General features: G+C 41.2%; 1 protein-coding gene across 2 annotated transcripts in view; it reads left to right on the forward strand.

The window, feature by feature from the left end:
* The window catches only part of LOC138656960 (cytochrome P450 4V2-like), a 146,232-nt gene that overhangs the window by 11,220 nt on the left and 117,743 nt on the right, over window positions 1-17,269 (forward strand). For both annotated transcript variants that reach the window (XM_069744364.1, XM_069744365.1), the window contains exon 3: window positions 9,041-9,126. In XM_069744364.1, coding sequence (XP_069600465.1) covers window positions 9,041-9,126 — 86 coding nt within the window. The remainder of the gene's footprint in view (window positions 1-9,040; window positions 9,127-17,269) is intronic.

Raw genomic sequence — 17,269 nt, forward strand, 5'->3', positions numbered from 1 at the left:
TAGTCCAAGCTTGCAAATGCATGGTGGTTAAATGTCTATGCATGCAACTTGTATTGAGACTTTTCAGATTCTGCCCTCTGCTTAAGGTAGTTGAACATTTTTGACAGATTACTTTGTGCTGATCAATTGGATGTTGTTTAAAAAAATGCCAGATTGCACTCTTTCTAGCATCGGATACCTTTTCAGGCATTGCAGACTGAGCTTTAACCGGATGGCCACGCTGTCCTCCAACAGGTTTTGACTTTGCCACGCGTTTTGGCCAAGATACGGGCCCGGCAGATGGAACCTGTTGCGATGTTGATGCCTGCTGCGGCCCCTCCTCCTCCGCTTCAGAACTGCTGCTGCCTGCACCCTGTTCCCCCAATGGCTGCCAATCGGGGTCAAGAACTGGGTCATCTATTACCTCTTCTTGTAGCTCGTGTGCAACTTCGTCTGTGTCACCGTGTCGGTCGGTGGTATAGCGTTCGTGATGGGGCAACATAGTCTCATCAGGGTCTGATTCTTGATCAGCACCCTGCGAGGGCAATGTTGTGGTCTGAGTCAAAGGACCAGCATAGTAGTCTGGCTGTGGCTGTGCATCAGTGCACTCCATGTCAGATTCAACTTGTAATGGGCATGGACTGTTAACTGCTTCACTTTCTAAGCCAGGGACGGTATGTGTAAAGAGCTCCATGGAGTAACCCGTTGTGTCGCCTGCTGCATTCTTCTCTGTTGTTGTTTTTGCTGAAGAGGACAAGGAAGCGACTTGTCCCTGACCGTGAACATCCACTAACGACGCGCTGCTTTTACTTTTACCAGTTTCACGAGAGGAGGCAAAAGAGCTAGAGGCTGAGTCAGCAAGATAAGCCAAAACTTGCTCTTGATGCTCCGGCTTTAAAAGCAGTTTTCCTACTCCCAGAAAAGGGAGGGTTCGAGGCCTTGTGTAGCCAGACGACGAACCTGGCTCCACAGCTCCAGACTTAGGTGCAATATTTTTTTTCCCACGACCACCTGATGCTCCACCACTACCACTACCCTCATTACCAGCTGACAATGAACGCCCCCGGCCACGACCTCTTCCACCAGACTTCCTCATTGTTTTAAAAACGTTACCAAACGAACGGTATTTGTTGCTGTCACACAACTTACACGGTGAGCTATAACTTCAGTATGATTTAGCTACCCCTTTACAGGTGGGTGAGACCACAACGAAAATCAGCCACAATGTTACACACTCTGTTGTTGTTGGCAACAAATGAGATGGCACACACGCAGGACTGTCACTGAAGCGCAAATGTAAATATTTATCTCCCACTGATTTGTGTTTGTTTTTTTTAAAAGGGAGACTTCAGAAAAAAAAAAAATAAAAAAAAAATTATTTTTTACAGAAGAATTTATAAAACAAATAAAATGAAATGATTGTTTCAGGGAGAATTTAGGGAAAAAAAAAAAAAAAAAGGCTTTGTAGGGCCCACTGAGTGAGAGAGGACGCACACAGGAGTCAGGAGTGGCACACAAGCCCAGAGGCCAATATTAATCTCCCACCGATTGATTTAGTTATTTTTTTTGGTAGATTTTGGAACCCAAATCAAGCAAAAAAATTAATAGGCTTTCTATGGCCCACAATTGGGGAGAGAGAGAGATGGCACACCCAGGAGTCAAGACTGGCACACAAGCAGAAGGGGCAATATGAATCTCCCACAGATTTTTTTTTTTTTTTTTTCAGGGAGACTTTAGAGAAAAAAAAATACAAAAAAATGATTTTTTTCAGGAATAATTTAGAAACCAAAGAAAATAAAATGATTGTTTCAGGGAGAATTTAGAAAACAAATAAAACAAAAAATAGGCTTTCTAGGGCCCACTGAGTGACAGATGACGCACACAGGAGTCAGGAGTGGCACACAAGCCCAGAGGCCAATATTAATCTCCCACTGATTGATTTAGTTATTTTTTTTGGTAGATTTTGGAACCCAAATCAAGCAAAAAAATTAATAGGCTTTCTATGGCCCACAATTGGGGAGAGAGAGAGAGATGGCACACCCAGGAGTCAAGACTGGCACACAAGCAGAAGGGGCAATATGAATCTCCCACAGATTTTTTTTTTTTTTTTTTTTTTCAGGGAGACTTGAGAGAGAAAAAAATACAAAAAAAATGATTTTTTTCAGGAATAATTTAGAAACCAAAGAAAATAAAATGATTTTTTCAGGGAGAATTTAGAAAACAAATAAAACAAAAAATAGGCTTTCTAGGGCCCACTGAGTGACAGATGACGCACACAGGAGTCAGGAGTGGCACACAAGCCCAGAGGCCAATATTAATCTCTCACTGATTGATTTAGTGATTTTTTTTGGTAGATTTTGGAACCCAAATCAAGCAAAAATATTAATAGGCATTCTATGGCCCACAATTGGGGAGAGAGAGAGAGATGGCACACCCAGGAGTCAAGACTGGCACACAAGCAGAAGGGGCAATATGAATCTCCCACAGATTTTTTTTTTTTTTTTTTTTTCAGGGAGACTTTAGAGAAAAAAAAATACAAAAAAAAATGATTTTTTTCAGGAATAATTTAGAAACCAAAGAAAATAAAATGATTTTTTTCAGGGAGAATTTAGAAAACAAATAAAACAAAAAATAGGCTTTCTAGGGCCCACTGAGTGACAGATGACGCACACAGGAGTCAGGAGTGGCAGACAAGCCCAGAGGCCAATATTAATCTCCCACTGATTGATTTAGTGATTATTTTTGGTAGATTTTGGAACCCAAATCAAGCAAAAAAATTAATAGGCTTTCTATGGCCCACAATTGGGGAGAGAGAGAGAGATGGCACACCCAGGAGTCAAGACTGACACACAAGCAGAAGGGGCAATATGAATCTCCCACAGATTTTTTTTTTTTTTTTTTCAGGGAGACTTTAGAGAAAAAAAAATTCAAAAAAAATGATTTTTTTCAGGAATAATTTAGAAACCAAAGAAAATAAAATGATTTTTTCAGGGAGAATTTAGAAAACAAATAAAACAAAAAATAGGCTTTCTAGGGCCCACTGAGTGGCAGATGACGCTCACAGGAGTCAGGAGTGGCACACAAGCCCAGAGGCCAATATTAATCTCCCACTGATTGATTTAGTGATTTTTTTTGGTAGATTTTGGAACCCAAATCAAGCAAAAAAATTAATAGGCATTCTATGGCCCACAATTGGGGAGAGAGAGAGATGGCACACCCAGGAGTCAAGACTGGCACACAAGCAGAAGGGGCAATATGAATCTCCCACAGATTTTTTTTTTTTCAGGGAGATTTGAGAGAAAAAAAAATACAAAAAAAATGATTTTTTTCAGGAATAATTTAGAAACCAAAGAAAATAAAATGATTGTTTCAGGGAGAATTTAGAAAACAAATAAAACAAAAAATAGGCTTTCTAGGGCCCACTGAGTGACAGATGACGCACACAGGAGTCAGGAGTGGCACACAAGCCCAGAGGCCAATATTAATCTCCCACTGATTGATTTAGTTATTTTTTTTGGTAGATTTTGGAATCCAAATCAAGCAAAAAAATTAATAGGCTTTCTATGGCCCACAATTGGGGAGAGAGAGAGAGATGGCACACCCAGGAGTCAAGACTGGCACACAAGCAGAAGGGGCAATATGAATCTCCCACAGATTTTTTTTTTTTTTTTTTTTCAGGGAGACTTTAGAGAAAAAAAAATACAAAAAAAATGATTTTTTTCAGGAATAATTTAGAAACCAAAGAAAATAAAATGATTTTTTCAGGGAGAATTTAGAAAACAAATAAAACAAAAAATAGGCTTTCTAGGGCCCACTGAGTGACAGATGACGCACACAGGAGTCAGGAGTGGCAGACAAGCCCAGAGGCCAATATTAATCTCCCACTGATTGATTTAGTGATTATTTTTGGTAGATTTTGGAACCCAAATCAAGCAAAAAAATTAATAGGCTTTCTATGGCCCACAATTGGGGAGAGAGAGAGAGATGGCACACCCAGGAGTCAAGACTGGCACACAAGCAGAAGGGGCAATATGAATCTCCCACAGATTTTTTTTTTTTTTTTTCAGGGAGACTTTAGAGAAAAAAAAATACAAAAAAAATGATTTTTTTCAGGAATAATTTAGAAACCAAAGAAAATAAAATGATTTTTTCAGGGAGAATTTAGAAAACAAATAAAACAAAAAATAGGCTTTCTAGGGCCCACTGAGTGACAGATGACGCTCACAGGAGTCAGGAGTGGCACACAAGCCCAGAGGCCAATATTAATCTCCCACTGATTGATTTAGTGATTTTTTTTGGTAGATTTTGGAACCCAAATCAAGCAAAAAAATTAATAGGCTTTCTATGGCCCACTATTTGTGAGAGAGATGGCACGCTCAGGACTGGCACACAAGCCCAGAGGCCAATATTAATCTCCCATTTTTTTTTTTTCCAGGGAAAATTTATAAACCCAATAAAATAATAAAAAAATAGGCTTTCTATGGCCCACTATCTGAGAGAGAGAGAGAGATGGCACGCTTAGGACTGGCACACAAGCCCAAAGGCCAATATTAATCTCCCACTGATTGATTTAATGATTTTTTCAGGTAGAATTTAGAACCCAAATCAAGCAAAAAAATTAATAGGCTTTCTATGGCCCACTGAGTGAGAGATGGCACACACAGGAGTAAGGAGTGGCACACAAGCCCTGAGGCCAATATTTTTCTCCCACTGATTGATTGATTGATTTTTTCAGGTAGAATTATGAACCCAAATCAACCAAAAAAATAAATAGGCTTTCTATGGCCCACTATTTGTGAGAGAGATGGCACGCTCAGGACTGGCACACAAGCCCAGAGGCCAATATTAATCTCCCATTTTTTTTTTTTTCCAGGGAAAATTTATAAACCCAATAAAAAAAATAATAATAAATAGGCTTTCTATGGCCCACTATCTGAGAGAGAGAGATGGCACGCTTAGGACTGGCACACAAGCCCAAAGGCCAATATTAATCTCCCACTGATTGATTGATTGATTTTTTCAGGTAGAATTATGAACCCAAATCAACCAAAAAAATAAATAGGCTTTCTATGGCCCACTATTTGTGAGAGAGATGGCACGCTCAGGACTGGCACACAAGCCCAGAGGCCAATATTAATCTCCCACTTTTTTTTTTTCCAGGGAAAATTTATAAACCCAATAAAATAATAAAAAAATAGGCTTTCTATGGCCCACTATCTGAGAGAGAGAGAGATGGCACGCTTAGGACTGGCACACAAGCCCAAAGGCCAATATTAATCTCCCACTGATTGATTTATTGATTTTTTCAGGTAGAATTTAGAACCCAAATCAAGCAAAAAAATTAATAGGCTTTCTATGGCCCACTGAGTGAGAGATGGCACACACAGGAGTAAGGAGTGGCACACAAGCCCTGAGGCCAATATTTTTCTCCCACTGATTGATGTTGTGATTTTTTCTGGTAGATTTTGGAACCCAAATCAAGCAAAAAAATAAATAGGCTTTCTATGGCCCACTGAGTGAGAGATGACACAGACAGAGATGGCACTCTAGCAGAAATGTCAATCTTAATCTCCCACAAAAAAAAAAAAAAAAAAAAGGAACTGTCCTTCAATTACTATCTCCCTGCAGTAATCTCAGCCAGGTATGGCAGGCAGCAATAAGGAGTGGACTGATGCACAAATTAAATAAAAAGTGTGGACAAACAAACAAGATAGCTGTGCAGAAAGGAAGGAACAAGAGGATTTGTGCTTTGAAAAAAGCAGTTGGTTTGCACAGTGGCGTACACACAGCAATGCAGCTATCAGGGAGCCTTCTAGGGCAGCCCAATGAGCTACAGCGCTGAGGAAAAAAAAAAAAAGGAGCTTCCACTGTCCCTGCACACCGAAGGTGGTGTTGGGCAGTGGAAATCGCTACAGCACAAGCGGTTTTGTGGTTAATGGACCCTGCCTAACGCTATCCCTGCTTCTGACGAAGCGGCAGCAACCTCTCCCTAAGCTCAGATCAGCAGCAGTAACATGGCGGTCGGCGGGAACTCCCCTTTATAGCCCCTGTGATGCCGCAGACAGCAAGCCAATCACTGCAATGCCCTTCTCTAAGATGGTGGGGACCAGGACCTATGTCATCACGCTGCCCACACTCTGCGTTTACCTTCATTGGCTGAGAAATGGCGCTTTTCGCGTCATTGAAACGCGACTTTGGCGCGAAAGTCGCGTACCGCATGGCCGACCACGCACAGGGGTCGGATCGGGTTTCATGAAACTCGACTTCGCCAAAAGTCGGCGACTTTTGAAAATGTTCGACCCGTTTCGCTCAACCCTATCCACAATCAGTGATTGTTTGGGAGCCATGTCATCTGCTGGCGTAGGTCCACTGTGTTTTATCAAGACCAAAGTCAGTGAGAATCTATGGTGTTAGGAGTCGAGTTTCCTATGCTGCACAGGGGGAATCTCGATCTGTGTCTGCTGCGGTCTCCCATTCTGCATCGGCCGCAATGGAGCCTGCTCAGCGAAGACGTCGCTCCCAGCGTCTCGCTGAGACTGGTACGGTGCAAAGGGTTACTACTGCCTCTCCAGGCTCAGCTATTGTACCCTGCACTGATCTGCAGCGAGCAGGCTTTTCTGAGACTAAGTCCTGCTTTGCACACACTGAGCATGCCCAGGGCAAGATCTCTCAATGGAGATCCAGGGTCATATGCTCAGGTACCGCTGCAAATCCATTGGTCCTTCTTTGAAGGGTCCTGAACATGCTGCAGCTATATAAGCTTCGCATGACTGCACGGCCATGCGCTAGTATACAATTGTTAACGTGTGTGTGTTGATGAGTGCAAGTCGTTCCTTAAAAAACCCATCCCTTGTGTGTGACTGTTCGCGTAAGGTGTATGGCTGCAATCTAGCACCCGGCTGAACTCACAGCTTTAACACACGAAGCAGCATCTACTGCTGTGACCGCCAGTGCAGCGCCGTGCGCTATTAGAGCGCTTACCTTTCCCATGTCTGGGTGGTTAGTGGTGTCCACTAGTGTGGCACAGCATGCACTTCTGTGCATATTAGTTACCTCTGATACCCCAATTGTGGTGTCGATCACAAGAGGTCTACACTAACTCTAATCCTGTGTCCTGGGATAGAGTTCTGTGGTTCCTTGCTTGCGCTCTCTGTGCGGTACTGCGACCCTGTGACTTAACAGGGATCACTTCCTTCACGCAGGGTGAAGTTAACCCGTGTGTGAAATCTCATTGTACTGCCATATAGTGCTGCCATCCACTTAGCAGCAGGTTCTTTCCTGCACGGTGGATCCCGGGTGGCGAACACACCAATCTTACCTAATAAATATATTCAGTGCGTTCCGCCAACCCTAACATATGGGGTATTGATAAGAGGAAGATGAGAGACACCAGACCCTACAAAGCAGATGAGCTGAAGGCTGCTATCAAAGCAACCTGGGCTTTTATAACACCTCAGCAGTGCCACAGGCACAGCCACGCCGTATTGATGCTGTAATTGATGCAAAAAGAGCCCCGGCCATGTATTTTGTGCATTTACTGAACATACATTTCAGTAGGCCAACATTTTGGATTTTAAAATAATTTTTCAAGCTGGTGTTTTAAAGTATTCTAATTTACTGAGATAATGACTTTGGGGTTTTCATTGGCTGTAAGCCATAATCACAACATTAACAGAAATAAATACTTGAAATAGATCACTCTGTTTGTAATGACTATATATAGTATATGTGTTTCACTTTCTGGATTGAAGAACTCAAATAAATTAATTTATGATGATATTCTAATTTAGTGAGAAGCACTTGTAATTATGTCACTCTCTACACTAAGACACATCCGCACACTGTTCTTATTGGACATCGGTATTGAAAGTATAAAATATGAATGCACACTACAAAATGAAAAACTTTTCATCTTGTTTTCCTTTTTATACATCTGTTATGTTCTTGACATTGGATTGTAACATTTTGTACCAGGGAACATTATCACTGACAATTTCAACGAAATTTTCAATGGCAAGTGAAGACATAATTACCAAGTGACACGAATAGATGAGAGAACACTTATTTGGCTCTTCATAACAATCAATTCTATTATAGTCTGGTATGGACAGGTGCGTGTTAAAATATAAGATCTCCTAGATTAAAATTTCCTAAACATGCTTGTTTATTTTTATGGTGAATCTCTGGAATTGAATGTTTATGGTAGAGTTGTAGGTCACGATTTCTTTGATTTAAGTAATGCTTTTGCGGAGATGATTATTAAATTGTTCAAATGTAACTGAAAGAGCACCTATCACCAGTCTTTGGCTTCTGTGAGGGGGATCACATACAAGGGCCAAGGGCCAGTATGTGTCACCTAGGATGCGAATAGAGACATATTAAACCTGCTGGAGAAGCTCAAAACTAGAATTATCAAATTAATGATTGTCCTATGAGCAGAGAATTGTGATCGGCCTCTCTAAACAGGCTATTATACAACTATATGAAAGCCAACTGGCCATCGTTTGACAGCTGCAAGCCGCTGGTTTAATGTACTTTAATGATGTGATAAAAGTCTAGCGGGACCAAGGTCTCATAGGTGGGATTGGACATCTATTATCAGTATTCTTTCCCTTCAATGATAGCACTTTTGTCCTGCCATCAGATGTTACCCAGGAACACTACAATTAATAAGTTAGTACCTGTCACACAGTCATATGGATTTCCTTTGTTACTGGCTCTGTCTATGAGTGAACTAAAGGAAATTGCTCATTGTACCTTTGACCATATGACTTTATTAGCATTTCAGATACAGCCTTTTATTGGCTGTGAAAAAAATATTAAAGCTAAAAGCATTAGTTTTTTAGTTAAATATGTACAGCCATCTCAATGGCTTCCTGATTATTATAATATCATTTCATTTAATATTATGTCTATTCATGCGGTCTCCTAAAGGCTTATTGTTATCATGTAGTATGCATGTCATTCGTGACTAAGTTCTGTTACGGTCACTTTTTTGTATTTGGGATATTTATCACTTCTTATCCTCTTGTTACATATGATACTTTTTGGCATTCTATAGCCTATATTGAACACATCAAAGCATATGGACAAGGCATACCCATACAAGTTTCTTCATCCATGGCTTGGCACAGGACTACTTACCAGGTATGTTATTATACATTTTATCTCAGAATATTAGCAGTTGTAGAACTGTGGATTTAAAGTGAATTTGTCACCAGGTTTTTCCTACTTAATCTTACAGCAAATGCCTGCAAGGAGAGATAATCAAATCTGAAACATAACTTTTAATGATATACTTAAATGAAACTAGAATAAAACCAACATACACAATGACCACCAATAATTATAACAATATAAAGGGAAAGTGCTCAGTAAACCAGTGCTTGTATAAAAGGTTTGATCTCACCAATGATGAACCACTCTTGACCATGCAGAATTGTAGGAGCTGGATATGACCAGAGACCGTGTCTATCATACCCTGTCGTGCCCCATGTATTGGGCAGTACCCATGTGTAGTGTTGCCTTGGTAATACTCTAAAAGAAAATGTAGCCCTCCCTTTGTGTTACTTCCTCTGAGTAGAGGATTCATCAGGGGAGTAAATGTGCTATAAGGGTAGACGGTGTTAAGAAAAAAATGAAGTTCCCGCAAAGGCAGGAAATTTGAAAGATGGGTCCACAGGGCCATGTTAGAACCCCCAAATAGAGATGTGGTCAGATGTTGCATCGCAATCAGTGCAAACTTAAATATTCATGTGCCCAAACTCTTAATGATCCAGCATCTGACATCATTTCCAGTCACAGGACTGCATATCTGACTTGGTTTTATGTGTTTGGAAAGCGCATGTGACCTGTAATATGCGGTTTCCGATTGTTGAAAAAGTTAGAAAGTATAACACCAAAAAGCAGCAAAGCAACAAAAATAAATATGCATGTATCTGATGAACAGGGACTACACCAATAAATATTTGTGTTGCTGGTGGATCCATTCTGAAATTTGAGATACCTTGTAAACAATGCAGTGCGGGTAGAAAGTACGGTAAGTCCTGTACTCTCAGCAGAGAACATAATATAAAATGCAGATTGCCTGCTCCTGGGCATACAAGCACATCCAATTTTTGAAATTAGCCTAACTATTACATCCCTGCATGTCTTTGCCTACAGGAGCAATGGCTTGGACATGAGAAAGCCATATACCGAAGAGCTTTCTCTGCAGACTGTATATATACAATATACAGAGGGAGAAATTAGTATTGAACACATCACCTATTTTCTAAGTAAATATATTTCTAAAGGTGCTATTGACATGAAATTCTCACCAGATGCCATGAACAACCCATCAAATCCACAAAGGCAAAGAAATCAAACCATTGATGTCAATAAATTAAGTTTTGTTTAATAATGAGAAATGACACAAGGGAAAAGCATTGAACAAGCTTACGGTAATTTTATTAATATTAAATCCTTTGTTGGTGATGACAGCTTCAAGACTGTACCTGCAGGTTTGGCTGAACAGTTAATAAAAGTTTGTTTCAGGTACCAGAACTGTACTGCAACCCTCAGCTGTCAGCTTTATCATGGCTGGTTATGAAGAATGGAAGGGTTCTCCACTGTTCCTGTTGACTGCTATTTTTTAATTACATTTCGAACTGTGGAAAGGGTAACTTGAAAACACTTTGCCATCTTCTTATAGGCTTCTCCTGCTTTGTGAAACTCCACCATTTTCATTTTCAGAGTGCTAGGCAGCTGCTTAGAATAATCCATGGCTGCTGTTTTTTGGCACAAGGTTAGGAGAGGCTGGGTTTTTATAAAGATTGGAAATTTGCATCACATGGTCTTTCCTAACGATGATAGTGAACAAGCCATCACAAGAGTGACCAAACTTTTGCATTGGCCCATTTTCCTTTTTATAATTTGTAAAATGTAAAAAATGAAAATATATATATATATAGTTTTGCCTAAGATACAAAGGAAATGTTTCATCTTTAACTTTACGCCTTTTAGAGATGATTTCATCTTCAACTTGATGTTGACAATAACAGTAATTTTGACTAGGGATGCCCAAATTTTTACATACCACTGTGTACTTGTATTTTATATGTTATATGAAAGAATCTTTACTGAAAGGTACCAATTACAATCTGTGTACAGTCACAATGAATATTTAGGTGTTTTATAGATAACAGGACATTTATTTTGTAAGCTTTTTGAGTAGTTGAAATGACCTAGAGGCTACTTCTGTTCCTGTACTGAAGGGGTACACTTCTCTATATAATACAATTCCTCATGCTTCATTTTTTATGGTCCACCCAATTAGGCAACAGAAAAATGGAAAAAAATTGTGACAGCTCATTTACTTTGAATGAAAACATCTATGTAAATATGTTAGGCATCGCAGCGTGATATTTGAAGTGTATTGCAGCTTGCTACATCTCTAGCACAATATCTGGATAAATCAGATAACAAATTGTTAGAACCTACATTACACTTCATAGCCTGTTTATTGTTTCTGATTTTCATGTGCAAAAAGGGTTGAAAGTTAATGTGAGCTTGAATTACTCAGCAAAGATTTTTTCAAAATTGTATTAAAAGCATTAATATGCACAATTTTACAGGAGAACATACAATAGATTAAAATATTTATCCACCAGTTCATGTTAAAAGATCTGTATAACTACTAGAGTGCCATGAGGTTATCACAGAGCACTATCTAAATCCATGCTATCAAAATAAACAAGACTTCATGAGGTCAATGTTCATATGTTCAAGGTTGCACAGTTATTTTAGTTGTATTAGTAGACTACAATGATTCAACAAAACTAGCAACCTGTAGTAAGGCAGAAATTAGCTATTCCAGACTATCACTAGTCCATATTATAAATATAGAAAAATGAAAAGTAGCCAGCTCACCCGTAACAAAACATTATCTAGTTCCAACAGCTAAGAAGGTTGCACCAAAAAACAAAAAGTTGTAGTACCTGCAGTAAATAAATTATATTGGGATGCAACAGCAAGATAGAACTAATGTAATGAAAATTGAGCTCTAGTCGAATTTACTGAAATCTGCGGTACCACATGGATTCGAACACTGCTATTGATTCGCGATTATCGGCAAAAAATTAAAAATGACCACTGCCATTTCATACCCTGAAAACTCAGTGAGCCTGTAAATGGCGTCAGGGGTAGTCACGTAGTTTTCCCAATAATGCACTGTTGGTAATTACTTAGCAATGTCTAGTCCAGTCAATCAAAGGAAGATATCACAGGCAGTATAAAAGATAGGGGGTGGGTCAAAGAATTGAGATGAGCAAATATTTCAATATTCGGTACGGCTCACGATCGTCGAATTTGCAATATTCACCAAATTAACAAACACAGCACAAAAGCTGTGTGACAGCGTGAGAAACACTGGAGTAACGCTTCTGATTGGTGATGAAATCATCCCTGCTGGTCAGAGAGCCGTGATTCCCACACTATCAGAAGAGACCGTGAGCGCTCAGCTGTGATTGGAGGTATAAAGTTTACCTCCGGTCAATAGTGTTGTAGCTAAATAATTTTTTAAAAATGGCATAAGTTCCCCTGTATTTGTGATAACCAACCAGGCAAAACTCACAGCTGGGGGCTGCAACCCTCAGCTGTCAGCTTAAGCAAGGTTGGTTATCAAAAATAAAGGGGTCCTCACGCCATATTTTTAATAATTTAAATAAATAATTGAAAAAAAGGCATGGGGTCACCCCCATTTTTGACAATCAGCCTTGCTAAAGCAGACAGATGGGGGCTGGTATTCTCAGGCTGGTAAGGGGTCATGGATATAGGTTCCACCGCCCTAAAAATAGCAGCCGCAGCTGCCCAGAAAAGGCACATCTATTAGATGCGCCAATTCTGATGCTTTGCCAGGCTTTTCCCATTTGCCCTGTAGCAGTAGCAAGTGGGGTTCATATTTGTGGGGTGATGTCACCTTTGTATTGTCAGGTGACATCAAGCCCACAGCTTAGTAATATATAAAGTATATATTACTAAGTATAAAGTGCTTTATTAGAAATAAGACTAAACACAGTTTTCCATTTAAAAAAACAAACAAACACAGTTATACTCACCTAACGCCTATTCCACCAAAGCACTCGTTCTCCTGTAAAAAAAAACTAAAATAAAGAAAACAACAATATCCCTCACATGTCGGTGATTCTGTCCCATGCTGTAATCCATGTCTGGGGGATTCATAGTTTTCAACCTAGACAGTGCCAAAATGTGACTGTCCAGGCTGAGAACCACTGGTAGCTGACTGCTGGGAGTGCAGCATCATGATCGGCAGTGACGTCATTCAGCTTACCTCCGGTCACTGGTGTCAGCTAATGAGACTACAGCTCCCATCAGCTGACACTTGCTGCTGCTAATAACAGTGATTACAGGAACGGCAGATGGGAGTATTCATCAGCTGCTCCCGCATTGTAAATAAATAATAATAAAAAAACCTGCATGGATTCCCCTGTATTTTTGATAACCAGCCAGGCAAAAATCACAGCTGGGGGCTGCAACCTTCAGCTGTCAGCTTCAGCAGGGTTGGTTATAAAAAATTGGAGGGTCCCCAAGCAGTGTTTTTAATTATTTAAATAAATAATTAAAAAAATGGCATGGTATCCTACCAGTTTTGACAACCAGCCTTGCTAAAGCAGACAGCTGGAGGCTGGTATTCTCAGTCTGGTAAGGGGCCATGGATATTACCGTATTTTTCGGACTATAAGACGCACCGGACTATAAGGCGCACCCAGGTTTTAGAGGTGGAAAATAGGGAAAAAAAATATTTGAAGCTAAAAAATGTGGTAAAATATTTAATAACATAAATGACATACTATTATATGTGGTGTTATTATATATAATAGTATGTTATTATGTTGGAAGCTGCGGGACAAGTGTGGTGTCTGTACAGTACTATATGAAGATGCTGGAGGGTGAGTATAAGAATGGGGGCACAGGGCTTATATTTAAAGCACCACTCCAGCACTGCAAAATAACACTGGAGTGCTGCTTTAAAATCCCATTTGAGAACTATAACTCCCAGCATGTCCTGCAGATCCTATGACATGCTGGGAGTTATAGTTCACTAAAGGAGTGGCAGAGTGCTTTATTGTGTTTTGTAAAGACTAACCTCTTAAATGTGGCAGCCAGCCACACTATGGTGAGGTTAAAGCTGGAGCATCCCATTACTGTACACAGAGCAGTCCCTCTTTCATTTCCATAGCACAGGTTATGAGGAAGCTGCAGTGGAGACTGGAGAGCCTGAAGGACCTGTGATGATGTCAAGAAGAGGGAGGGCTCTGAGCTGCCATGTGATGCTCCAGCCCGCCCACTCCTGACATCATCACAGGTCCTCCTGCACAGAACTCAGCGTCCAGCCCAGGCATGGCAGGCAGGTATGCAGCCATCTCCTCTCTCCCTTGGCCCCTGCTGCTGCCTCCTCTCCCCCAGACACACAGACCTGCCCAGCTGCTGCAGGAATCAGCGCTGGAGAAGCCATGTGTGTCCCTGCTTAAGCATTTGCTGCTCCCGGCTCACAGCTCAGCTGATAGGTGGGCGGGGAGCCGCTAATGAATATTCACTGCACTTAATCGTCGGGAGCACATGGTTTCTCCAGCGCTGATTCTGGGCAGTGGGGACATCCTGAAGTGGGATAACAGTGCGATCCCACTCACTGCTGCCTCCCTCCCCACATGCTACATCCCTACCATAAGACGCACCCACACTTTCCTCCCAAATTTGGAGGAAAAAAAGTGCGTCTTATGGTCAGAAAAATACGGTAGCCCCCCAGCCTAAAAATAGGAGCCCGCAGCTGCCCAGTAAAAGCACATCTATTAGATGCGCCAATTCTGGTGCTTTGCCTGGATCTTCCCACTTGCCCTGTAGCGGTGGCAAGTGGGATTCATATTTGTGGGGTTGATGTCACCTTTGTATTGTCAAGTGACATCAAGCCCACGGATTAGTAATTGAGAGGTGGCTACAACCGTATGGTTTACATATGGCAAATACAAATATAATAGGTAGATATACAGATGTCAGTGACAAATACAATTTGTGCAGTGTTTGTGCAGCTTACTATACATGTATTTAAAAAGATGATTTTTCTGAAAAAGATGGCATGGGCTCACGTGCAATTTTCGTAACCAGCAGAGGGAAAGCGCGAGGCTGGGGTCCTACAAGTTAATGGCCAATAAACTAATTTTGCCTATGTGACATTGCCACTCACATTGACGTCAGAAAGGTGAAGTGAACTAATTGGCCGTGAACTCGTAGGAGCTATCTAACAGCACAGTGGGCAGTAGAACTTTCTCACGCTCGTGGTGCTCTCAGACAGGGAATAACTGTTCACAGGCAGACACTGAACACACCAGCAGGGCACATAGCAGATGTACAGACATGCAACAAGTACCTCAGCATCCCACAGGGATATGGTAACCATGATGAGAAGGCAAGGAAAGCAGCAACATTCAAATACCATCAAAGGGTAAGACAGGTCCTGAAGAGCTAGCTCAATGGGAATAATAAAATCCGCGGCATCAAAACATATGCCCTGCCAGTTATCAGATACCCTGATGGCATAGTGTGCTGGCCAAAAGAAGAGTTGGAAGCAGCAGATGTGAAGACAAGAAAGCTCACAGTGCATGGAGGTCTCCTGTTGTGAATTCTGTGGCTGAGTTCACTTCTGTGGTCACAAGTGGTATTGCAGTCTCTGGGCTTCCTCCCTCAGGTGTTTTGGTGAGCTCGTTGGCTGCCTTGCTATTTAGCTCCACCTGAGTCTGTCTTCCTTGCTCCTTGTCAATGTTCCAGTGTTGGATCTGAGCTACTGCATCTTTCCTTGGGCCTGCTGCTCTGCTAGATAAGTGCTTCTAGTTTGTTTTCTGTTTTTTCTGTCCAGCTTGCTATTAACTTTTGCTGGAAGCTCTGAGAAGCAAAGGGGTGCACCGCCGTGCTGTTAGTTCGGCACGGTGGGTCTTTTTACCCCTTTGCGTGGTTTTCGTTTTAGGGTTTTTTGTAGACTGCATAGTTCTCTTTGCTATCCTCGCTCTGTCTAGAATATCAGGCCTCACTTTGCTGAATCTATTTCATTCCTACGTTTGTCTTTTCATCTTGCTAACAGTCATTATATGTGGGGGGCTGCCTATTCCTTTGGGGTATTTCTCTGAGGTAAGTCAGGCTTGTATTTCTATCTTCAGGCTAGTCAGCTCCTCAGGCAGTGCCGAGTTGCATAGGTAGTGATAGGCGCAATCCACTGCTGCTTATAGTTGTGTGAGGATAGATCAGGTACTGCAGTCTACAGAGATTCCACGTCTCAGAGCTCGTCCTATTGTTTTTGGTAATTGCCAGATCTCTGTATGTGCGCTGATTACTGCACGCTGTGTTGCCTGATTGCCAGCCATAACAGTACAAGGAGCCACACCAATGATTCCCAATAGAGGGAAAAAAGAAATCCTGACATCATTTTTTTTTCTTAGCTCTGTCTTCAGTCTTTTTTTTCCCCTAGACATTAGAGTGCTTCAGGACACAGCTGTGGACATGGATATTCAGGCTCTGTGTTCCTCAATGGATAATCTCGTTGTAAATGTACAAAAGATTCAAGATACTATTGATCAGAAATCGATGCTAGAACCAAGAATTCCGATTCCTGATTTGTTTTTTGGTGACAGAACTAAGTTCCTGAGCTTCAGAAATAATTGTAAGCTATTTTGGGCCTTGAAACCTCATTCTTCTGGTAATCCTATTCAACAGGTTTTGATTATTATTTCTTTTTTGCGCGGCGACCCACAGGACTGGGCGTTTTCTCTTGCACCAGGAGATTCTGCATTGAGTAATGTTGATGCATTTTTCCAGGCGCTGGGATTGCTTTACGATGAGCCTAATTCAGTGGTTCAGGCTGAGAAAAATCTGCTGGCTTTATGCCAGGGTCAGGATGATGTAGAAGTATATTGTCAGAAATTTAGGAAGTGGTCAGTACTCACTCTGTGGAATGAATCTGCACTAGCGGCTTTGTTCAGAAAGGGTCTCTCTGAAGCTCTTAAGGATGTAATGGTGGGATTTCCTATGCCTGCTGGTTTGAATGAGTCTATGTCCTTGGCCATTCAGATCGGTCGTCGCTTGCGCGAGCGTAAATCTGTGCACCATCTGGCGGTATTGTCTGAGAGTAAACCTGAGCCTATGCAGTGCGACAGGACTATGACTAAAGTAGAACGGCAAGAACACAGACGTCTGAACAGACTGTGTTTCTATTGTGGTGATTCTACTCATGCTATTTCTAATT

This window comes from Ranitomeya imitator, chromosome 1, assembly GCF_032444005.1.
Source record: "Ranitomeya imitator isolate aRanImi1 chromosome 1, aRanImi1.pri, whole genome shotgun sequence".
In the NCBI taxonomy this organism is placed as follows: Eukaryota; Metazoa; Chordata; class Amphibia; order Anura; family Dendrobatidae; genus Ranitomeya; species Ranitomeya imitator.